We start from the raw sequence: 25,035 nt of genomic DNA, 5'->3' as shown, positions 1-25,035 counted from the left end.
GACTTCTTGTTGAGCAGATTTAAGTAAAGCCAYCAAGAGCATTTCTGCTCTCCACCATGAAGTGCTCTCCTATCACCTTTTGTAGAATGTTGATACTACTTTTTTTTTTTTTTTTGCTACAATACCGTTTTTATCCCAATTATGTTTGTTTTGGCCTTCAAGTTGCATTTTTCTTTACCTCTTCCCAGAACGTGCAGTATACCCTGAAATCAGGCACAGGTTTTGCCAGGTCTCACCTTCTTGCTGAAGACCGGATCTCCTGAGGTACCACCATGATCTGTATGTTGTAGCTTGACTTTGGGAAATAAAAGAACAGCYCAAGAGTTTTGATTTACCTTCTAATGACTGTTCTACCTCTGAGCTTTAGGTAATTGCATGTATTTAGTAGCAGCTGAGGTTCTTATTTTGGCAAAGGAGTTGTCTTAAGAAATAAATCTCATGGTCATTCTGCTTTCGTCTAAGCTAAAATTTGCTCTGTGCTTGAAAATTCTTGTGGTTCTGATGTACTAATAGTTTCCTTCACACAGTTCTAAGAGAGTTCTAACCCTTCACATTCTTGGCATGTGGGTTGCAAGCCCAAGGGAACCTGAAAGGAAGTTGTTCTCTGCAAGGTACTCACACCTTCAAAGCTCAAGTTCTAGAAAGTTAAAGCTCCAAGGGAACTGCACTGCAAAGCTTCCCACATCTGTGCTGGGCATTATATACCCTACAAGAACCAGGTACAGTTTGCTATTCATGCTTTTTGAAGCCTGCTGCTCTGTGCTGCTTATGCTATGATGTATAGATGACATATATACCTTCAGGACAAACCCCTGGGGGTTGAGAAGAGCACGGTTCCACTTCCACCATAATTTCATGGGGTCAAAACTAGGCTCCGAGGCAGAAGAGGGTCTTATCAAGCTGCTCAAAGCTTCCCTGGTACTACCACCAGGGCTGAAGCCTGGGGGAGATGCCTTCATTTGTGTGTGCTTTGCAGACAGTGGTTTAGTGCCATGAATGAATATTCTGAAGAGCTAGAAGACAGTGGAATATTTTAAGCGAGGAAGGCAGCTGTTAACGAGACAACTCGCTGGGATGCGGCAGAGGAGGCCCCTGCAGTGCYGCAGGGAAGGCCTCAGACACACCAGGGCGCTCGCAGAGCTGCACTTCCTGCAATACAATATGCACGTGGGAAATAGACTGGATATTTTATTAAGTAAACAAAGCAATCAGTGCACATTTTAAGCAGCAAAAAAGAAAAAGCACCTTAGACTTTCATACCGTAACAAAAGTTCTGTGGAAGCTGCATTTTATTTGAAAATTCACCCATTTTTGCTAACATACATTTTAATATTTTAAACAAAAATAGAATCTGCAGAGACAATGCAGCAAGTATGCTTAATTCATGTACAGAATTGCTTTCATATCATTGACTATCCTTCTGAAGACCCTTCTCCACCCAGAAGTTACGATGTATTTACACAAAGCACCGATCAACAGTGCTACATTAATTCATTAACGAGATTCCCACTAGACATATGTAAGGAAGTTGCTTCCTCCTTTTTTTGTCTTTTAGCTTTTTAAAAGGTACATGATCATAAACATGGCAATAGCCAAATGAAAAGGCTCCCTCCCACCCCCCCACTACTTCCATTTTTACAGGAAAGAAGGAAAGTCTTGAAGTGAAAGCAATTCCTCACATTCATTTTGGAAAGGCCTTATAATGTCAGATGTAAAAATAATGACATGCCAAGCACAAAGCAATAAAGTTCCTTCCCAATGCACTGATGCTGAATTAAAAATGTAGTGCTTCTTCTAGTCAGTTAACTGTTCCCTTGCAAAATCCTAGGCACAGAATTGACTATAAGGATTAATGCATTTTACAGCTCTTCCCTAATTCCCATATATACTGAGAATTCATTAGATTCAGACCTTTAAAATATTTAGTGCTCTGTATGTCAGCTGAAAAGCATTCTGAATCAGATTCATTCTTTGTGGATAAAAATCAGACATACTGTATACATCCATACTTATTTTCATAAGGAGTTTTTTTTGATACAATATTAATGTTAAACTGATAATCATAAATAAATACAAACAATAATACATAAGGAATGTCTACTGCAAACTTAATACATTTTTATTTTTAAAAAAAAAGTTAATTCCCATTACTGCTGTGCCTACATTTGTGAGGAGTGAAGAAAAGGTAACTGCAGAATTAAGAGTTAGGATTTGACCCTCCCCTCCCCAAAGTCTTATTTTAAGTTACGGTAAAGGACATCTCCATTCCAGACAGCATTTCCAAATACAAATCTTAATTTCCAGAATAAAGGCTTCTCTTTGTATGTTACTGATTATGGATATTATTAGAAGCTGAAAGTATTGATGTATTTAGTCACCAGGACAAAAAAACAGATCTTGGTCTTAATTCATGGCAATTCTTGGCTTCATACTGTGTACTGATGCGTTCCTATGGAGCGCCTCAGGTTCCTTCATTGGTCTTCATGATTTTACTGCATCATTTAATGGAAGAGGAGAGTTTGAAAGACTGAAGTTCAGTTTTTCCTGGAAGTAGGGTTTACTGGAGAGCACATCTTTTTGGAATTGTTCCTTTCTCTTCCATCTAACAGTTACATAAACTGAATCTGTAAAGATTAGAAAACCTTTGTGTTAACATACCCAGGTATCAACACAACCAGAGGGAGGAAGTCATATGTTATCTTCAAAATTGCCATTCTTCATATATTCAAACTACTAGAAGTTCTGGAGTTATGAGCAAGAATGCAAAATTAGAAAAACAAGGCAAGCCAGGAGGATGTTTTTCCAACTACCCAAGTTTTTCAGTACATCTGTTTGCATTAAGCTATTTCGTAAAGCATTAAAAAAAAMCCCATATGTATCCATACAATATTGTCACCAGCTGGAATATAACGCACAACTCAACATGTTTACAAGCAGCAGCCAAGGTTTTAGTTCTCTGTGGTCCAGAGGAAGCACAGGAAGAAACGCAGACTGCTCCATGCCACAACAGGCTCTGCATTACATTGCACTGTGCTCTCCAGGGAWTTCACAGCTTGCCTCGTTGTAGCATTTAACCCTCCTCAATGATAAAGGCAAACACTGACCAGATTTCCACTCTGCACCCAAAGGAGGTAACTTTTATACTTGTGAAACCAAACGTCTACTTGGGCATAAAGCAAATTCTTGGCTTAAGCCGCCTGGTTCAGTGCGGGTGTGAAGGAAACGGCTGCTGGGCAGGGACCCTGAACATGTGCCCCATGAAAGGGCCATCACCCTCCATGGGTGCGGGCAGCTCCTCCGCCTGCCTGCAGCACGGGGGGCGCCAGCTCCATCTCAGGAAGGCGCCATCGGGCCGGCCTTATCGCCGTGAGCTGAAGCGAAACACGAGTCTGCTCGTGCCGGCCCTGGAGCTGCTGCCGTTGGGCAAATCAAGTTTCCAAGTCACTTCCACAGTGCTTCCAACTCAACATGACTTGTTTTTTTTATTATCGTGAATATGGCTAGAGCTGCTTCTAAAGTGCAATAAAGCTCAGGTGAGAACTTCTGTGTTTCGTATCACCAAAACCAGCGTGTCCCCAGAATAACGGACAATACCTAAGTTGTTCTACAAGAAATCCTGGAGAGAGAGCTCTGCAAAGGGATCCTTTCCTGAGGCTCTGTGAGGACTCTGACTGGAAGGGCTGGATGCTGCAGACAGCTAGTAGGAAAGACGACAGAGAAAGGGAAAGAAAAAGGTCTCAGAATGACAGAATATGAAAGCTGAAAGTGTAATGAAAGGACAAAGGGAGGTTAAGAGGCAAACTGGGCAGAAATCAACTATTAAAACGAGGTGTTTGGTCACATGGAAAACAGAAAGCCTCTTCAATGGTTGGTGTAATGTGGAGACAAGCGGGACACGGCCCTCCAAAGGAAGCTGACTGGGCTCTGCCAAATAAGCCAACAACCTGGCACCTCCACCGCGCTTTTCCTCCAAAGAGGATTCACAAACCAGGCCTGACACTCCTGTCCTGTCCCCACTCTGCTCTCACGCCCGGGCACAGAGGGACAAGGCTGGGGGTCTGGTCAGAGCGCGGCAGCTGCCCAGCCTCCCCTCAGCATGTTCTTCCCCACAAACATACTGTGTATAGAAAGGGGCAGCCAATTGCTCTCATTTTACAGATCAGGAAGGCAGCACGTATTCCGGGGGGAGAGAAAATAGGYGAGAAAGCTCAGATTAGTAATTTCTGCATTTTAACAAAAATAACATCCCCCAGCCAGGTGTTTAAAGCACATGACGAGCTGTACTATTCCAACACACAYTTACTGCCTGCTGCCTTTCACCTACACTGAGAGGGGACAGGAGATTTCAGCTGCTGCTGGAAGGGGCCAATAACCTGCCAGCTCTAATAGCAGGGGGAGCTGTTCATGTTTTCTTATCTTGTCTTGAAACCCTCTCCCTCTTTTTCAGCACTTCCTCAGTTAGAAATGCTGCTTTGTTAAATCAGCGCTGCCCTCTCCCCTTCCATAACTCGTCTTTGTGGTTGCAAATAAAACCAGCCCGTTCTTGCTTTGCTGGTTCCACTACGTTAAGAGCTTACCAGGGCAGACTTGCACCTCGCACCCCTGCACGGAGACYTACTGCCATCAAACACCGCATGTCAACCGACCTGCATACGATGGGGAACATGCTTATGGGGACTGCCTGCACAAGTACCCAGAATGAACATACTGCCCCTGCAAATCTGTAATTCTCATATTTATGTTTTCACCTCAGAAAATCACAGGGAGAGATGGAGAGCTCATTTATCTGAACTGAAATGTTCATGTACCCCCCTCCCGGAACTCACTACCTATAGGGCACTCGGATCCAGTCCCTACAAGCAGATTATGAAGAGTCATGAGACAGAATGGRAAGTACTTGAGAAGCTGTTTAGGAATGTCGGGGTCTCCTCAACTCAGCTCCTCCCGTTGGAAAGCCGGCGCCCACCCACATCCCACCGCTCTCCAGGATTTGGCTGTGAAAGGCCAAGAGAGACACAGCTTTGGCACAACCTGCCCTCGGCTGCCTCCATTTCATGCTGTTCCTCTTCTTCATGCTCAATTCTGACCAAATGGGAGTGCTACAAATTAAGAACCCTGTTAAATTGAGCTAGCAAATCTCCAATTGACCTCCAGTCCAAAGAAATGTCCCAGTTTGAAAGCAGTGTGGAAGCCTGGTAGGTTTGAAGCTCTGTCATCTGTGCAGTGTTATTAGCGTGGGAGCAGAGACATAGGTGAAATGTTTGGAAGCCTCTTCAGGTTAAATTGTGCAGAAGCCAGGACAGTGTTGCTTCCCAGATATTCCAGCCACATTCAGATGCAGGATCCTACAGTAAATGTGTATTTTAACAAGATTCCTCTGCTGATCAGAAATCAAAAAACCCCAGGAGCACATGATTTCCTAGGCYGTATCTAATATCTATCAGGACTGCATCTTGAATACTCACTGTGACTAAATTATTTGAGTGGAGTACATCTAAGACTGTTTATAAAAATTTTTGAAAAGCTACAACCTACCTTGGCAGTTTTCTCAGGAAAAAAAAAGCTTATCTAAGACACTGCACAGGCCACAAGTTTCTCTAGCATTAGCAGGAYCAGACCTGTGGATGGGGCTCCCTTCCTGACCCACACAACTGTCTTTTGAAACACGATGGAGCTGGACCAGACCATGAACAATGGACACTCCACTGCTTCCAGCAAAGGCAAAAAGCTCCACAGCATCAGTTAAAGTAGCTCCAACCAACCACRTCGTAACTTTATTTTTGATGCAGATCATTGGTCCTGGTTTCACACACCGCACAAGTCTGTGAGGCTCTTTGAGCACATGCTTTAGGCTTACGGGTGCCCCTTTTGGTACATTCAAGTCTGCTCTCTGGCATCGCTCCGTCCTGAAGGTAACAGCACGTTTATCCACAGCTTTGAAGGAACTTGCTCATTTCAGCATCTACAAGGATGCTAACAATTATGCTGTTACAATTCACATAAACATTAACAATAAGCAGGATAGTTTTAAGATTTAAAATGTTGGCTACCCACCTGCTTCTACTCCTAAGGCTGTGTGCACTCTATACAAGTCACACCTGCATTTGGTACAGCCAGAAATCGTAATCCAGATTTGTCTGTTTTCTATCATTTTGTATTAGTTAGCAGCTCAGGGCTGTGGATGGGGCTGAACATGCATTTTTTTCCCCCTCACTCAACTGAAATTATTTAGTCTCAGCTAAAATAACTCAGTYACACTGCACAGACTATTCTCGTTGYTGGGGGTAGCACCATATATTTCATTATGAAGAAAGTCTGCTGTTCTGCTATGATACAAAACAATCATTACAGACTTGATTACGCAAGATAAGTGATTTCAAAGAAGAACAAATACAAACAAATTAAGCATGCTGATATTCCATGTAATATCATGGTAATGCCTCTCTGTAGCAACAGAATAGTAACTCGTATCTCTACTGTGTAAGAAGAACAGCCTTTGTTTTATTTAAGCGGCCTTACTGACATTGGGCCTCTGAAAACTTAACACCTGTGAAAATGGACTGGTTGTCTCAGGGGAACCTTACAGGTCACAGTAAAGGCTGAACCAAACCGTGTCCTTTCAATACAACTCCATTCTTGTGATAATCAAACCTGTTTTGACAGTCAGCTGGGATTCAACCTAGACCAAGCCCTGTGACTGCAATGAAGCAGAAAGCCCCACCTAAGTGCTCACACTTACCTCTCTGTTCACAACTGATTTAGCTTAGTGAGCCAAGCAGGAACAAGGTTTTTGAAAGTAGCATTTCCCAACTGATGCTTTAGAAAATGCTTATTCTCAAGCATCTCACTTGCTCTCTAATTAAGTGTGCTAAGCACTACGGGTTTTCTGTGAAAAAGTGGAGAAGCCCCATGAAAAACAAACAAACAAACAAACAAAAAACTAGTCATTTACCTGAAGTGACAGTAAGTCCACAAGCAGCTGGCTGAGGTCCAAGAGGAAGTAAATAGATACCTGAATTTCTAGCTCTAGAAGCCTAATGTATCCTTTTTACCTAAAGCTTGAGCCYAGCCATTTCCAGGCAGAAGCTGGACATACTGCCCACTAGCAGCCCCTAACAACCACTGACATTAAGGATAGGATTAAGGCAGTGGAGAAAAAAAGTAGCCAGCAGTCAAGAGTCTCAACCCTTCCTTCCTCCTCCACAGAAGGAGGGGGGAAAAATCCAACAGACCAGTCACTGAATTCATAAGTTTTAACTTGAATATTTAAATAATATTTAGTTCAGAAAGGAAGAACCTCTGTTTGTTACACTATCAAAGGGTAATGCCATGTGTGAAGCAAAGTTCAAGTTACACAACTTCAGTGTTTATTCAGTGCTATGTCCTGTATTGCACATACACATTTTTCCTTTAAACACAGGCATGTATCCTAATATAACTAAATGAAGTAATATATATGTTTCTTTAAACAGCCACCTGCAATTAAAAACAGAGCTCTTCATGAGATCCCAACACAGTCCTCATGAAGTACAACCACCCATGAAGTACAATACGAACTTTGGTAAAATCCATTTAAGTGACAAGTGAAAACACACATGGTTAATACCACAGTTCCAACACACCCTCTAAAGCCGACTCCACCTCTAGCTSCACTGAACAACCATGACTACCTTCAACTCAAAGAGCAACAGGACAAGGGGAAACTGCCATAAACTGAAGCACCAGAAGTTCCACAGGAATTTAAGGAAAAATTTCTTGATAGAGAAAACACTAAAACAAGCTGCCCAGAGAGGCTGTGGAGTCTCCTTTTCTCGAGGTCTTCAAAACCTGCCTGGATGCCACCCTGTGACACCTGCTCTAGGTGACCCTGCGTATGCAGGGGTGGTTGGACTAGATGATCTCTAAAGGTCCCTTCCTACCTTGGGGATTCTCTGATCTTAGCATGTACTAAAAATAGTATGAAAGTGTGCAAGTTCTTGTTGAGCTCTTCACACTAAAATCTATTTTTGTGTCACGAATAGCTGAAAAAAATGAGTTTCAAGCTTGCAAGACACAAAGAGATACAAATTTAAAAAATGGTTATTTGAAAGGTCTTTTCTCAGATTGCCAAGCTAGACATCAGAGAACCCCTTCAGAACACACATATTCCAGTACATGGGTTACGAACCTTTCATGAGAAGCAGAAGAGCAGGCAGTTTAAGGGACACRCTATTTAAGGGACACACTTGTTTAATATGGAAAGGTCATAGTGATTTGTAGAGCTACTGGATCTCTTTACCAGACTGTAAATTTTTATTTTCTGTAAAAATAAAAGGAATATAAAGTCTTTCATAGAATATAACACTTAAAACTAGACCAACATGGTGTAAAACCGAGAAACATGCAGTAGTAGCTATGCAGGTGTGGCACTCAGGAACTGTGTTCCCAGTTTGATATGATGTTTTTTCTATACCCATCTATAACAAATGCAGACTTACAAGGTCTGTGTGCCCTTTTTGTCCCCTGCAATATTCTGCAATATAAACATGCAGCTTTCACAAAGATTTAATTTTATGGAAGTATCAGACCTATTATCTGCTTATATTACTTTGTAAGCTATTATTTCTGCAAACATAACACGTTAGGGAACTAGTGCCAGACATAATTCAGAAAAAGCTGTAATAATTCAGTCTCACAAAGTCATCCTTAGAGGAAAAGCAGCAGAGAACATGAACTTTGGGCAAGACCACCTTTAGCAAACAACACATGTGTGTGACTGGTACTATCCTTTTGCTAAAGTACAGAGGAAGGCAGTCATGTTCCAGCATCACAGGGATGAAGGGGTAAAGAAAAAGGCTTAAATACTATCCTTTCTTTGCTTTTATAGAACAAGCTTTATGACACCAAACTGGAAATAAGCAGCAAAGAAAGAATCCTYTCATAATCAGCAGGCTTGAGCAATAGATTTCTTCAACATACAGTAGTATTAATTTTCTTCTTTTAAACACCTCTGGATCAGGTATGATCATCAGATCATAGTATTAATTATTAAATATACCCACCTGTGCTCCTGGTACAGGGCCAAAAGGGTTTGGTGGTCTCATGACTGGCTGGCTGTATATTAAAGTTGGCTGTGTCATTACTGGTATGCCTCCCATCTGCGACGGCTAAAAAAACCCAGACAACATCAGATCACACAAAATATTAACGTACCACAAACAGTTCAGGAGAGAAATGTGGGGGGAGSAAAGTGGTAAATGTCTTGTTTAGATTTGATACATGCAATCACAAAAGCTGTTGCTGAAGTATTTTGCAAATAAGGTTATTAGAAAGAAAACTACAGTCTTTTTAAGGAATATTCATGTTAAGGACTAAGTACATTAAAGCTTCTGCTACCWCCTCCTACATCTGGAACACTAAGATGCCTCGAGGTCTGACAATACTTCCCCTTCAAGCCTCTGAAAGCACAACATGACCATTTTACGATTATCAGTGCAGAGCAGACTGAGACCTCAAGAAAATATGGAAACTACATGCATGTACAATAAGTAAACTATATGTAAAAATAATGTTAATTCATTACACAATACAGCTAAAGTGTTATTGAGATTGCAACTGAGCCAAATTAAGAGTTTAACACATACTAATGGTCTTAGAAAAAAGGTTTAATTGTACTTAAACTCTCATCTCTTCTGCTGCTTTTGGTGTTTTGCCCAGGCTTAGGTTGAAATCCAGCAGCAGTGCTGCCAAGCAGTTCCATTTCAAGCAGATTTTCCTTGACAAATCCTAGTACTCCTTTCACCATGCCAAGCAAGCTCCAAAAACCAATGGAGAACTCGTTCACCAAACCGACCCCAATGAAAATACCTTACAGGAAAAGTTAGAATAACTGTTAGCCCTCACTGATAGAAGGGCTTGCTACTGGGCCTCTCTTTAGAGGTGATCATAGCTACAACCCTGCGGTACTTATTATTGCTTTTTNGTCAAAATTTCAAAGAACCCTAGTGTTATACGTATTGAATTGAATTTAAAACCCATGGTGAGAGCTGTATTAGGAAATACACAGGCTCAGAACATGTCACCTTCTCCAGTTCTTATTGTAGAACTTCATATCTGTAGTGCAAAGTAGTGCAGGTTAAATCTGAACTAGCACTGCTAGTAGTTTAAAATAACCACAACAACTCTGCACAGAACCTACTGCAGGAGCAGACTGGTGAGTAGCATGAAATCAAGCAGACCCAGAGCTTTTGTTGTTCACTGAGGAAATACATGGATGTTCCAAATTGTGGACCTAATTTGATTATATGAAGYCTTTTAGGTGATTTCTATTATATAGCTCTGCAAATTGTTTAACAGAGTAATTGCTCCAAGAAATTTTTCTACCCTTTATTCACCTAGAAGAGCTCGGCTACATCAACAACTCTRTATTAATAAAGCAGAGTTAAGGCACATCATTTTAATATTAAAAAAAAAAAAAGGACCAAGAAGATGAAGACTTTGAAAAGTTGCGTAGAGCAACAGACAGGAATTTGGATTCCAGCAAAAGGACTCTGGCTTGGCAATAGGACTTCTGTGTTTAATGAAGAGATGCAGTTCCCAATTGACACCACCACGACCACAACGGTGTGAACACATGAAACATGGCAGGTACCACTGCAGGTATATTTTGCTGGGATAAGCAAGTATCTAAGGGTGGTTTCACCTCAAATATTCCTATTGTGAGTGCAGCTCTATTTATATGGTACACTTATTTCTACACTGAAAAAGCCTACCACGAATAGATACTGTTTAAAAAAAAAAAAGTTAAGGTTGGATTAGTGAAGAACGGGTAGACTTGGATTTCAGACAAACCTGCACTACTGCAAAAAATGGGATTTATTCACTTAGTGAAGAACAACCAAGAGGGCTGGAATTCAGACTTGAGCAAAAAATTAATAAAAATAAATAAATAAAAAAAGAATAAAAAAAGTAATTCGGAGAAGCCCCTGCTGGCACACTCGATGCTCTCCCTGCCATAAGCAGCCAGAGCATCCACAGCAAGTCCCACTTACCATCCCGTAGCCCATCATTCCCGTTGGCGTCGTGGCAGGATAGGCCATTACAGGCGGGGCCTAAGGCAAAAGGAAAACAGGATCAGCGGAAAGAGGAACCAACCGCACGCCGGAGACTCGCTGCTCTGGAGTCAACTGCAGCAAGTCACCAGTTATGGAGAGAGCAAAGAGGGAATACTGTGCTTAAAAGAACTTGGAGCCTTGTGCTAAAGTGCATCTGAATTATCTTCAATCCAATGTAACACCTAAACTAAAGCTTCTAGAAGATCTCAGTAAACACGTAATTATGTATTTGCTGTTAATGCATTAGGATACTGGCTGACTAATGTAAATTGGCAACTACAATTCTCAGTGTTCTGTTTAGAGAACGTACTAGGATATCTCTATAAACAACTTTAGAAAAGACGAAGAAAGGGAAATGTGCCTTGCAGCACAGGAGTTATACACATTTAACTTTCAAAATCAGAAATAATGGTGTGGGAGGAATCCCAAGGGAGGAAATTTCAAAAGCCAAATTGCTCCTGCTCGTGTAGTTATTCTTTTTTTTTTTTAGCCAGCAGGTAGATGTGATGGGGATTTTCTTACCCTGCTTTAGCACCACCTCTAACATCTAAGGGGTGGTAAGGTAAGAGAGCTGCCTTGGCCTGGCTTTTGTTCAGCCTCAAAGTCAATATAGATGATAGGATTAATCATTAGTTCTAAAGCTACAGTGGTATTGTGCACTAACACTAAAGGGGACAGAGCTCCAGAAACTGTTTGTATCRAGGTGGAACAAGTGAAGCTGCTACTTCCCATTCCCTCTCTTCCACCTAAAATATCTGCTCTAAGAGTATCTGCTCTAGCATGCAATTCAAAAAGATTAAAAATCCTCTTAACATTTTGCAGATGTTTGTATTAAGCTCAAAATTAATTTTTATAAAGTTGCAAAAAAAAACCCTTCATCAACAGAGAAAATCTGGGCTGAAACTGCATTTTGTGCACAATTTAGCAGTCTATATAACCAACTGATAGCTCTTAGAAAAAAAGCTGTAGAAGAATATATTAAAGATAATTCTTCCCAGCATAGCCACATTCCTTGTTTTGTAGTTTCACAAGCCACTTTCCGTGTTAGCATTCACTTTTACAGGGACAAAAAAGAGTTATGCTGCACTGTAGTTTAGTGCTGACGAATATTCAGGTTACTTGCTGCTGTCTATCCGCTCCACCTCTTGTTAGTCTCTTTAAAAGCAGCAGCCCAACTTGCATGTTCTTTGATGTAGAGATTACATTTCACAACTGGTCAAAGACATTATGTCTTTTGGCATATGCAGCTTTTTGATACGGGAAAAGAAACAACCAGAAAAGCAACAGATTATCTGTAATATTAGATCAATGAAGGAGATAAACACCAGGGACAGGACATGAGTAGAGCTGCTGCTGAATCCAGTTCTAAGCTACCAGCTGCCTTGTCACAGACAGCAGCCAGTTGTCAGCATTAAGTGCTATAAAAATAAATAATCCCTGATCACACATGCTCTAGATGGTTTAGCATTTAAGAATTTTTATTTCTTTTTTAAGTTTCTTTGTGTATTCATGGCTATGCACATACAAAACATGCTGACTACAAATATTTTTGAATGCTCAAATATGGACCTACTGTCCTTTATTTACAGAGTTACCCTGTAATGAAAACAGGATACAGGGAAAGACCAATATCACTGTTGTTATAACAAGAAAATCCCTTGATATAAAAGGTTACATTTCTCCAACGGCAAGCCCAGGTTATTTATTGCTTACCACTGGCAAACTGTCAATATGGATTTACTTATTTTAGGTGTGTATTAATGATATATTGGTCTCTCCCCACTAAAATAAACAAAAATTCAGAATCTATCATCAAGGTGGATCAAGTGCCAAGTATAACAGAAGCCTGTGAGATTTCATGCAGTTATTCAAACACAAACACCTTGTCTTCATTCAATATTCACCAAGTGCAGCAAAGGCAGCACAGACACACACCCCAGCTCTCTGCCAGCAAATGGTACAGTTGGAAGCGAGGAAAAATAATTTGGGTATTTCCCATGCCATCATTCGAACCAAGAGCCTGCAGAACACCTATGAAGTTGGTATATGCTAGAAAAAGCTCCAATTTTCGGCACACCAAAGATTTTTAAAATGAGAAATGTGTAAATAGCAAGAAGGTTATGAGATTCTGCTGCAGCAGTGGTTAATATCAGCATGCCAGTTGATTGCAAAAAGGCTGTGGGTTGTTTCACTTACGTATTGTGGAAAATGCATGCCATTCTGTATTTCCCAGGGAAAACAATTACATAATGCAATAACACTGGATTAGAAGCAAGTACTTACACAACAGAATATACATAGAGAGCATTTTAGTTCACAAATACACTGAATGTCTACCCCAACACATTCTTGTAATTCAAGTCATTTACTGAAGCAGCACACGTTTCATGATACTGTCATTGCTAGCAGGCCTGGAATTCTGTTTTGCATAGTCCATTTATTTGGTATATGCCTTTTTTTTCCAAAGACAAGAAGGCCTTGTTTTCAAAAGCATATTTATTTAGCAAGCAGCAGCAAGTCCACAATAAATAGACCAGCAGAGCAAAACAAAAGTTTTGTTTTTCCCCCCCAAATTACTTTTATTTTAAGATTTTTCAATATAAAGCTTTTGCAGAAAGAAGTGTCTCAACAGTATCTCTAAACAACAAAATCTGTTTAGGGTAATGACTTACAAGAACATGTATATACAAGACAAGTTATTTAACAGATCAAGCACACAAACTCAAACCACTAGTCACTAAGCACGCAAATAGATTRTGGTTTCTACAGCATCTACCCTTATTTCAGTGATGCATCCAAATGTTTCCCCCTCTATAAGGGACCTCAGCTAATAAGGGCCAACCTCTAGGGAAACTGCAGCACATCTGGAGAGATGACTTTTCTCTTTCCAAACCTGCAGCATTATATTAAATTGTCAATTCTGCATCCCCCAGTCATTCAGTCAGATGYAATAGATCCCAGGCAACCTTTTACTACATATTCTGTCAGTGTACAAAGTCCCAGGTGAAAAGCGTTGAGGAGAATTCACATGTAGAAAACGTTTCATTAGCATTGTGAAAACTACTCCTGTAAACCCTTATGCTTCCTTTTAACTGATACTTAAAGAACAGATCATTTCATTAAACAAACAAACCCCACCACTATAAGTTACTATAAGTACTATATATAGTACTATAGTACTATAAGTTACTATAAGTACTATAAGTACTATAAAATAGGGAAAGTTCAGCTGGTGACCAAATTGACCTGCATTAAAATAGTCCATGTATCAATTAATAAAGCTGGACTCTCACCTCAGAGCAAGCTAAGCCTTGTAAAGCAGTGCAGGATTGACATACCCTAATGCTCCTTTAGGTCAGTTTTGTATYAGTTCAGTGAAATACCTGCCTGAAATAGTTGAAATCCCACTGCCCTTCCACTGCAACTATAGATTATCTGTAAATTTCTCTCTTACATAGTAGTGTCACTACTTAAATGACAACTTCTTTAAAATAAGTATTTGCTTACCAATGTTGGTGCATTCCATGCAGTGGTAGGTGCAATTTTGGGCTGCCAGTTGGAACCACCTGTTAGTTTCTTTTCACCAGGCTGAGTCCAATTTACATCACTTAAATAAAATTAAGAATCATTAGAAAATTCTGGATTTGCTTAAAAATCTCCCTCTRATAAACACTAAGCATTCCTTCTTGAAAGCATTTTGACAAACTGATTTCTTAAATATATGCAAAGCCTGAAAGAAATGGGGGACWGAAGTCAGGACATCTTGTCACTGTCACAACCACTGAGCATAGGGTCACTTTTAAGCTATGTTGGCAATTTTGCAATCTCATCTAAGAAAAGCACTATTCCAGGCAGATGCTTTGCATTGTTAAACATTAAGTTATTGTTTATGGGTTACAACTCATTCTTCCCTAAAATTCTACTAATTCTTACTATTCTTTTCTAATTTACAAAATTTGCAGGTTTTGATTAAGAATACTCACTTTTTAGTAGTTCCATTTCCAATGCCCAAATCTGTGACAAAATAGARAAAGATATTATTGCAATTCTATTCATTTCAAGTAATTAAGCATCCACYTGCTAGTGTTTAATACTTACTGCCTACAAGATTGGCTAAAGACGAATCCAGGTCATCTGACACTAATTTGTTAGGTGGTACTTTGGCAACTGGAAGACTCTGGTTTTGGGAGGCCACTGTTGGTTTTAGGAGACCACCTAATTCATCAAAACCTTATGATGAGAGAAAAAAGAAAAAAATGACTTAAACAATAAGCAGTCCATTAATGATGTCACATTCACTTAAAGAAAAAGCAAGCTCAGCACAAAGSTTAAAAGATGAAACTTAACGCAGTAATGCTGCAAATCACATGGGGGTTAAAATAATTAGGCGTCTGCATATATGAGCTAGTTACTACAGAAAGGAATTGCTATTTTGAGATTTCATTTTAACTAGTCTAACATACAGACAAGTGAYTTAGATGCAATAGATTCACTACAACTACAAAGCAATCCAAATGCAAAACCAAAAAGACCTAGAGAATTTAGGTCTTATCAAAATGCATGATTTTGCTTTTTGCATATCTCTGGATTGATCAAAGAGTTCAGAGTCAAAAAAGCAGTGTCARAAGACCAGAGAACATCTATTCTCCACATGTTCAAAAGGACAAAAAGGCTACTCAAGATGCAATTTTAATAAATTGTCAAACACACAGAGTTAATCTTATGTGATCTTTTCCTGAAAAATCTCCACATTCAAAGAATAAGGCACAGCAGATGTTGCACAGCTGTAGAAAATTAAAAAGCAGCTTTAGCTCTACCTCTTATGAGCACACTTTACAAATACAGACAATTTCAGTTGACAGCATGCAAAAACAGAGGTGGTTATTCACTGTGTATAGTTTTACACACATGAAATATTCAACTGAATGGTATCAACATACACATTTTAGCACAGTTCACACAGAAACAGTCATTATGGAAATGTTATTTGATTATCTAATTAAAATTATGGAAGTGTTGTTCGATTATCTAGTTAAAATTATGGATGAAGGCGGCCACTATTGACCTTTTCAGTCAGCTTTCCTTTCTCCAGCTGGAACACTGTCACAGTAATATCAGTAAATAGAGATTGAAGAGCTTCATGTCTCAAGAGTAAGAAAAAGGACGAATGTCATCGATTTAAGTATCTTACCACCAGAATCTAGAACAACATTCGAAGACTTGTTTCCAAACACGGACTCAAAGTCAACATTAAGGCCAGCTGATGGCTGTGGTTGAGCAACGGGAGAAGGGGTGAACCCTGGCAAGGGAAAAAAAAAAAAAAAACTATTAAAGGTTTTTATAGTTTTTATATAGCATTTCCCATAAATCCACCTTCCTTATGCATGACAAACCAAAAAAAAGGTGTGATTATTCAAGTACTGCAGAAAGTTACTCCTCCAAAGACTCTTTCCTTTCAGCTAATCTGTAGGCTACCTATTCATACAGTTCTTGTTTTTTCCCCCCAGTTATTCACAATGAATAATTAAAAAATAATAACAAGCCATTGCATTTCTGCCGTGCACTTCTGCACTTTTCTTGCACGAAAATCTTTCAGTCTTTTACAATCTTCTTCAAAATTACCTGAGGATTATTTCTTCCATCTTTTATACTGCTTTAGTAGCTCTCTCTTAGCTACACCTGGAGCAAGACCTACACTAGGGCAAGATACCTTACTAATATGTAGCAGCTACTCCTCTATATAAAAATAATACCAATATAAATACATTARAATTAATCACAAATAATTTATTTCAGCATTAGGCCTTTTTAGATGCACATTTTGCATATTTAGCAATGAAGTTTCCAGTAATTTGGCAAGATAGTGGAAGTTTTAACTTCCATTCTTGTCAAAATTTATTTATTCACTCTTTTGGTGCATCAGTAAAATAGATGTAATCTGCTGGTCAAGTATTTCCACATACAYATCCCTCTTTCTATTTTGACAACACTTTATTGCAAAGCACTACCTGTTTAACACTACTATTACACCAAAAGTTGATGGTGTAGCAGTGCAAAAATATTGACTTGTTTCTAATTTTTGTTGTTATTTCTTATTTTATTCTTCTTTATTCTATATTTATATTTATGCATACAAGTCTATGCATACATACTTAGAGCATCCAGACCATCTTGATGTTCAGGCAATTACAGTTGTGGCTATTCCTTTATAGGAGAAGCATCAAAGAATCCAATGCAACTTGTAAAGAAGTTTTTTCTGATTTATAATGAACATTGATGGTATGGAAAAAAAAAAGAGGATCACAATGGCTTCAACAATAAAATATTTCAGTGGACAGAAACAACTAACAGAAAATGCTTGGTGTTGATTTTGGCTTGCTGTGATAGYTTAATTCACCTTTACTACCTTCCTTCAGTAAACTGTATTTCATCTGAAAATTAGTAACTTTAGGATGCTTTCTTGAATATAAACCTCATAGAAGAACCCAGTTTGGATCCCCTGTTCCTTCCAATCCTATTTGTCTCAAAGGAACATACAGCTCAACTTGAAGCAAAACAGTCTGAAGCACTTAAACAATTTACCTTTTATTACAGCAGATCAGAGTTTTGAACAATGTATAGCAAGAAAACGGAAGCACTGATATGGGAAATGACAGAAGATAAACAAAATGAGTATGTTTATAGTACGTATGCTATCAAGTTGTAACAAACCATTTCACAAACTCTGAACTGCAGATCAGAATTCCTTTGATAGGGATGTACTCTCAAAAATCACATCTGCRTAAACAGGAATCTTGACTTGTAACGGCTCGTGCCTTTCTTTAGAAAATTGATGACTTAACTGCTACAAAAAAATCTTCTGTTCTCGTACTTTAAGAAGTTTCAAGCTGTACGAAGCTAACTAGATGAGCCAGAAGGCAAAGTGGGACTCATACATGGGACTCATCTGAGTCAGTCTGAGTGAAAAGAACAAATGCTGCTCCTAATCACATAGAGTCACAGAATGGTTGAGGTTGGAAGGGACCTCTAGAGATCATCTAGTCCAACCCCTGCTCCAGCAGGGACACCCAGAGCATGGGGCACCTGGTTGCATCCAGGCAGGTTTGGAAGATCTCCAGAGAAGGAGACTCCACAACCTSCCTGGGCAGCCTCTTCCAGGGCTCTGTCACCCTCATAGTGAAGAAGCTCTTCCTCACATGGAGATGGAACTGCCTGGGTTTACAACTTCACTGGCCACCACCGGGAAGAGTTTGGCCCCCTCCTCTCTACATTCTCCCCTCAGRTGTTWGTACATGTTGATCAGATCCCTTCTCAAGCTTCTCTTCTTCAGGCCAAATCGGCCCAGCTTGCTCAGYCTTTCCTCATCAATCCAGAACATCTTGTCTAACATGGATATTGCAAAAGATGCAAAATAAAAGCACTATTTTTATCCTATTTTTATTGAAGTTACCTTCCTACTGAGAGAACAAAACAACGGGAATTGCCAGATAGCAACCTTTCTACTTTTTGGACATGTAAAGTGCAGAATCACAGTAGTTAGATCATTTCACTAAACTGGTCTACCTAGTTTCTAGTCAAAGACACTACAGCAAAATGTGCCTTTATAGAGCCTGGAGGCATCACCTCCTCGACACACCACACAGGATATTCCTAAACCTTGCATGGCAGCAAAGTTAATAAGTTATCTAAGCCAGCCTGAACACGGAACGTTCCTGTCACAGGCCACCTAAGCCATGTGAACATGGTAGCCCTGGARCAGCATTGCATGGGCCACTGCACAGGCGTTGCACAGCTGCACAAGTGATCAACCTGCAAGTTAATGTASCTGCTGTCTTTGAACAGTGCCCTCAACTAACACAAAGCTTTGCAATAGGATTAGAAAGAGCTGTAAGAGAAAGGCCAAATGCAGTSAGAACATCCAAACCCCTTTATTTTAAACCAATAAGGTAGGGTAGGGCGACAAGACTGGAACATATAAGTCTTTCATTTGGTATGTAACAATATAAACCAACTGATTCACCCAGCTGGAGACACTCATATTACAGTTCGGCTAAATAAGCATTAGGTTAGTGCAGAATGAAATAAAAGGTAAACCATTTGTAAGACATCTCACATAAGCAGCGCTGTATGAATCCAAACTGGAGCCAACATAAAAGAGACTTCTGTAGCTAACATGAGCTTAACTACTAGCTSGAGGTACACAATACGTTCAAACATCTGTGCATCCCATTACCTACCTCCGAATAGACCAGCTACAGAAGAAGGCTCATTGCGGAAATGAGAAGCGTTAGGGTAAGCTTGAGGACCACAAAAAGAATCTGACAGGGCATATGGCACAAGAGAGAAAGCCAGAAAGGAGAAGAGGCAGTTACAGAAAGAGAACCAAGATATACTTTTAATTTKCTATAAAAAATAATAACAATTTCAGCTCAAAGTCACGCTACAAAACTACATAAAGTCAAGTAACACGGAGGCAACAGTTAAATACATCAGACATACACTAAGAAACAAGTTTACATTATCTAACACAAAAGGGAAAAAGTACAGCTTCAAAATTACAGCTATCATGGGATATATATTTTTTCCCCAAAGTAAATGCCATGTTTTACACCCTTTGGAGACATGAGTGTAAAAGCTTCAAGGCATTTCTCTTATACCTGAAGTATAACGATAGAGCCCAACAGTGGATTCATATTTGGTTGCCACAAAGGGATTTAGTTCAGTAAATGGATTGTAATGATCTAAAGAACCAGAAAGAATTAGTTTAAGTCCACATTTGCATTASCATAGCTCTTTGGGCTAGACACTAAAACTGCATTTACATTTTACAGATCAATTTGTCAGCAAGAATAATTAATATTTGGTTCTGTATCTTAGAAGGAGACCCTGGAAGGGAAGGCGATGTGTTCAGGCCATCCATGTGCACTCACTTCCAGGTTGTCTTCTGAAGGCCATGGAGAGCTGTGAGCTTCACAAGGCCCCACCTGGCCTTGTCTGCAGCCCTTTGTGCAAGTGCAGAATGACCAACCTTCCTACCCACCCTCCATAAATAAATTAAAAAAACATGAATTCCCCCCTAAAAAAAAAAAAAAAAAAAGCATCATCTTAGATGATCATTCCATGTTTGCATGCTACCACAGTAATTCTACTGCAAGCATGGGAAACGCTGATTAGAAGCACAAGCAGGATTAATATTGTGTGTTACCAGCTTAGCATATTTCAAAATTATTGCCTTAACCAGCTAATCTTCCCTGGGAATTCAGAAAAGCAGCTCACAATGAGTCCTGTGCTCTCAACACTCCTTCTCTCCACTAATCAGAGATGAGCAAGAAAACTAGTCAGAATGACAAGATGTAGGTGTCATGAAGCTTGAGTTTTGTCCTTGGGGGCTCTGGATTCCTCTAATAGGGTTCAAACTGCAAAATGAAAACCATTTGGTGCAGCAAGACAAGCCTGTCGTCCAATCTAACTTCACTTAGCAAAGCAAGCTGACATGTAATTACTCTGATTCTTATCCCGAGACTCTTCATACTAAAAAGTAATCCAATTACTATGTGCTCTCACCAACAGACGTTTTAGAAAGACTTGTAACGACAGCCACGCTGAAACACATCAAAAGTTTTTTAATTGTCTAAAGATTTGCCTCTTTAGAAATGCTGCCTATTAGGTAAAGAGGTTGAGAAGACCACGTATCAAAAACACAGGGGCTTTCATCAGTTTCGTTGCTATTACAGGGGAAAATACATGCTCTAACAAAAAAAGTTGGATTAATCTCCTAGTTAAAGAGAATTTTCTAACACTCTAGGAACATTGAGGTCAGCATTGTTTTCCTTTATTTTTACACCCAAATACAAGGGACTTTAATTAAAAATTAAAACAATATTTTTTAATTAAAAAGTAAGTAAAAAAATACATGGACGCAACTGCCTGTCTCGCAATTTTAAGTTCCTTTACATGTTCCAAGAACATGTATAGCAAGAATACCAGCTAGGTATTCAGTACAGATTTTATCACAATTCTTAATCAAGTTCTAAAACAGACCAAAATCATCCCCAAAAAACTAGGTTTAGTTTCTAAAAAGATCCACAGATATACTCTAGAAACTAGAATGAAGAAAATAAGTTAGTTTAAAATGGTACTTTACCAACAAACATTTCATGTGTGGGTGTCCTACTGGTGAAAGTAGATACATCAGAAGACACAGACAGATGAGCAGCATCGTTAGTTTTTGTAAGGAAAGGATTTAGGTTTGGAATGGCATCATCAACACTATCAACAGTAGCAGAAAAAGGATCTGTTCAATTCCAGAGAGCAAGAGAAAGAAGAAAAGGGAGATAGATTTAGTCACATGTTACTTCTCAGGTCTCGAGTAGGAACAAGAGATTTGAAGAGCGCAGGAAGTCTTCTCTTGACAAATCTAAATTTGACGTGACCTGGTTGTTTAATTTAAAATTGTCCAGAATTAGCCATTCTCCGCTCCAGAGAAATACTACCGATATCAACTAAACAGTTACTTTAATTTATTCTATCTTGGTTGCCTAAGTCATGTATTTCCCAGGGTATGTTTTGTAAAGTCAGTGAACAGTCAGTTTTTACTTCACTCATTTGTATCCTGACACTGAAAACAAGTTGTCTGAAACACTGAACCTCCTCTAACACAACCAGACCCCAAATGCTAAGGGAGGCTTCTAGGAAACATTACCCTACAGATATTTTAAAAATAAATACATTGTAGGTGTATTTTAAAAGATTATTTTAATAAATAGAAAATAATAATAAAATATTATATGAATACATACTTAGATATTTTTATTATTTGTATTGTCAAAACATTAAGGTAAATATCTCTAAAAAGAATAAAATTGAGCTGTTACCCTGTAGATATCCCTCTACTGTTCTCAGAATTCTGTTTATAGATCAACTGAATTTCATTAAACATCACGATTTTTTCTAGAGTCAAAAATACCCTGAGATATGATGACAAAACCACACTCCTCACTACTTATTCCATCAGCTGCAACAAATTTGTTAAGACACCATCAGCTCTAAGTAAAATCTCACCTTTTCAAGGKGGCAACAGCCAGTGGGCAACCCAATGCTCCTTACCAAACAATATAGGGGGAAGGAGGAAAACAAAACTTATGTGAGTAACTTCCAGAGTTCGATAGGAGAGTTCCAAGTTTTCTTGGGAAAATGATATGGGAATGTAGCACTGCCAAGCTACAATACTCTTATTCTGTAATATCCTGTAAATAAGATAGGGGAGGCAGCTATAATCAAGTCACTGAGAAAAAAAACAATGTGCTTTAAGAGCCTGTTTTCATTGCATATAAATCTTAAGTGAAATCTGCTTAATTAGATTTGCAGGAGTTACATCCCTGCCCAAATCCAATCTCTCAGTTCTTAGCTTTAAATCCCATGCAACTCGAGAAGAGGTAACATCCAGCCACTTGTAAGTCCTAAAGAAAATGAAATTTTGTAGCCATAAATGCAGTTATTTGCAGGCTTATAGGTACTTCGATTTTCTGTGGGCTTATGTCACCTTGCACAACAAAGAGCTAACTTTTCTTCTAGATTATCTGGCTACATCTCAAGARTAACTGAAGTAGCTTGTAAGAAGAATAAAAACAGCCGATGGTGAGTAAAGAATAAGCACCATGTGCTAATATTGCATTGCAAAATATATTTTAYTGCTATTAGATAATCTTAGGTATGTTTTAAAGACTAGTATTACTACCTACTTTTGGACATGTAAAACACCTGCCATAGGCACCTTGCATAGTTATTTTCTGCTATGAATCTTGTTCCAGGAGCTGTAGAACAATGAGCTCCAACAATAAGACAGGTTAGTTTACCCTTCAAACAGTTCATCCTGGCTGTTTCAGTTGCAGCTTCACATTCTTCTGATYCTTTTAATTGACACAAAGTTGAAAAACAGCATAGTTCAGGCTGTGATTACTTCCAAGGGGATCTATGTGTTTTGATCTTGAAGTTTAGGTAACCGGCAGATACAGCAACTCAAACACAGTAAGCATGGTCTTCACGCAATCCAAATAACGAACTCACAAAASAATAGGAGAAGAAATTCAGAAAGCTTTACTCTATCTGTTAGAAACTACTGTCCACTGGAATTCTTCTACATGTGCACTCCATAGGAAAATTGCATTGCCAGATAACATTCTGGTCTCAAATTCCAAAGCTGCACATGGAATTTCATATGCTCTGACTTGGCAAGACAACACAAGGCAGCCATAAGTTGGCAGACGCATTGTGATACTATAACGTGTTTTCAGCTTCTCCCAGAGTCCCAGCTTGACCTGCTGGTTCTAGCTGGAGTGTTCAGATTGTGCCTGGGTCAAAAATTCTCAAAGCTGATAGAATCACAGAATTATGTTGGAAAAGGCTGTCAAATCAACTGTAAGCTCTTCAACACCATTGCTGTTAAACCATGTTCCTAAGTGCGTCATCTACACATTTGCTGAACACTGTTAGGGATGCTGATTCCTTCATTTCCTGGCCAAGGCAACTTAAAAAAAAAATATTTTGGCATAGGTAATGTATATTCCTGTATACACAGGTTAAGAAACTGTCATCTCTCAGATTTGCTCTCTGAAGCAATTCTTCAAATTTCTAAAGCCCATCTTTGAACACACAGCATCTGTTTGTGTCAGTGGGAAGCACTCTGCACCTTGAGGCTATAATTAACCTTTAATGATTCAGGTGTGTCTAAAAGTCATTTGAATTTTTCAAACTCACCTTTAAGTTACCAGTTAGAAGTATTTTATTTGGGACAAGAGTGACAAAGCATTCTTCCCTATGACAATTCTTACAGTTTGCAAAAAYTGTAAATTCTCAATTTACCTATGTAACACATTCTCTGGGAGTCTTTAATCCCCTGAGCACTAGTGGTATTTGAACTAGAAGTTCAAAGAAAGCAATCCAAATATAATACTCTTTTCACGGCTCATCCTGCTATTACATACCTAAGACTTGCTGAAAAAAAAAAAAAAAAAAAAAAAAAATTAATAGTAACTAATTCTAGGCTTACTTTCCTTTGAAGTCAGACTGATACTCTGTTCTTTAAAGTCACCATATACACCAAATAGAAATAGCATCATGTCAGAGAATTACATAAGGGAGGGATGCTGTGCAGTGGTTACAGCACAGGACTGGAAATAGTGCAGGTTCCACTCTTGGCTTTGCTGCTGATTTGCCGTATGTCTTTGGACAAGTCAGTTAATTGCTCAGATCTCCCCATCTGTAAAATGTGCAAAACACTTCTGATCTACCTCACCTGTGTGAAATGGGTGTTCARGATTGAAAAAAAAATGAATAGCTTTTTGTTTTCTGCAAGAAAGGTGAGACRAGAATAGCGATCCCAGAATTTTGACTAAACTTCAGTGGACAATCTGAAAACTTCTTCATTAGTTTAATCTTAAAAGGTTTTAGTAATGTGTTAATAGTACAGCATATATATCAGTGATAGAAGAATTGTTGCTAGGAATACTTTGTAACATTGAAAAAAAAAACATTGACAGGGTTTCTAACTAAATTTCAGGTTGCTAATAAAAGAGACACTAGACTGCGATATGACCTTTGAGAAGAAGGTAATTTTCTGTTCACCTCCCATTAGAAAATTAAGATGTGCTGAAATGGCAGATATATTTCAGAAAGCAGACAAGATGAGCTGAAACATCCTTCTTCATTTCTAAAGACTAAGCATCTAGAATATTGAAATTCATATGCATAACTTGATATCCTCTGTACTGCCTCCTTCTCAAAAGATGCTCTGATCAGCAAAATTAAAAGACGGRGTAAGCTACTTCTATTCATTTTTGAAGCTATGACACATTAATATTGCCACATCACTCAATGTTGTGCAACTTTTACAAACAAATGAGAAAAAGTACACAGTGCAAGGACACAAAAATAAACAGGAAAG

The 25,035-nt window shown here is 39.0% G+C and overlaps 1 protein-coding gene across 7 annotated transcripts in view; it reads right to left on the bottom strand.

Moving 5' to 3' along the window:
* Positions 1-1,358: 1,358 nt before the first annotated feature.
* The window catches only part of PICALM (phosphatidylinositol binding clathrin assembly protein), a 68,425-nt gene continuing 44,748 nt past the window's right edge, over positions 1,359-25,035 (bottom strand). Inside the window, exons 13-23 of one of the 7 annotated variants that reach the window (XM_026034937.1) lie at positions 21,238-21,387; positions 19,331-19,411; positions 16,285-16,392; positions 15,192-15,323; positions 15,077-15,107; positions 14,601-14,700; positions 13,290-13,313; positions 11,031-11,090; positions 9,042-9,146; positions 3,595-3,697; positions 1,359-2,624 (exon numbers count right to left, since the gene is read on the bottom strand). In XM_026034937.1, the coding sequence (XP_025890722.1) occupies positions 3,605-3,697; positions 9,042-9,146; positions 11,031-11,090; positions 13,290-13,313; positions 14,601-14,700; positions 15,077-15,107; positions 15,192-15,323; positions 16,285-16,392; positions 19,331-19,411; positions 21,238-21,387 (884 nt within the window). In that variant the 3' untranslated portion in view covers positions 1,359-2,624; positions 3,595-3,604. The remainder of the gene's footprint in view (positions 2,625-3,594; positions 3,698-9,041; positions 9,147-11,030; positions 11,091-13,289; positions 13,314-14,600; positions 14,701-15,076; positions 15,108-15,191; positions 15,324-16,284; positions 16,393-19,330; positions 19,412-21,237; positions 21,388-25,035) is intronic. The other 6 variants (XM_026034938.1, XM_026034939.1, XM_026034940.1 and 3 more) reach the window with 6 other exon arrangements.

Source organism: Nothoprocta perdicaria, unplaced genomic scaffold, assembly GCF_003342845.1.
Source record: "Nothoprocta perdicaria isolate Ctin4 unplaced genomic scaffold, notPer1 scaffold_152, whole genome shotgun sequence".
Lineage (NCBI taxonomy): Eukaryota > Metazoa > Chordata > Aves > Tinamiformes > Tinamidae > Nothoprocta > Nothoprocta perdicaria.
This window is presented reverse-complemented; position numbering and strand designations above follow the sequence as displayed.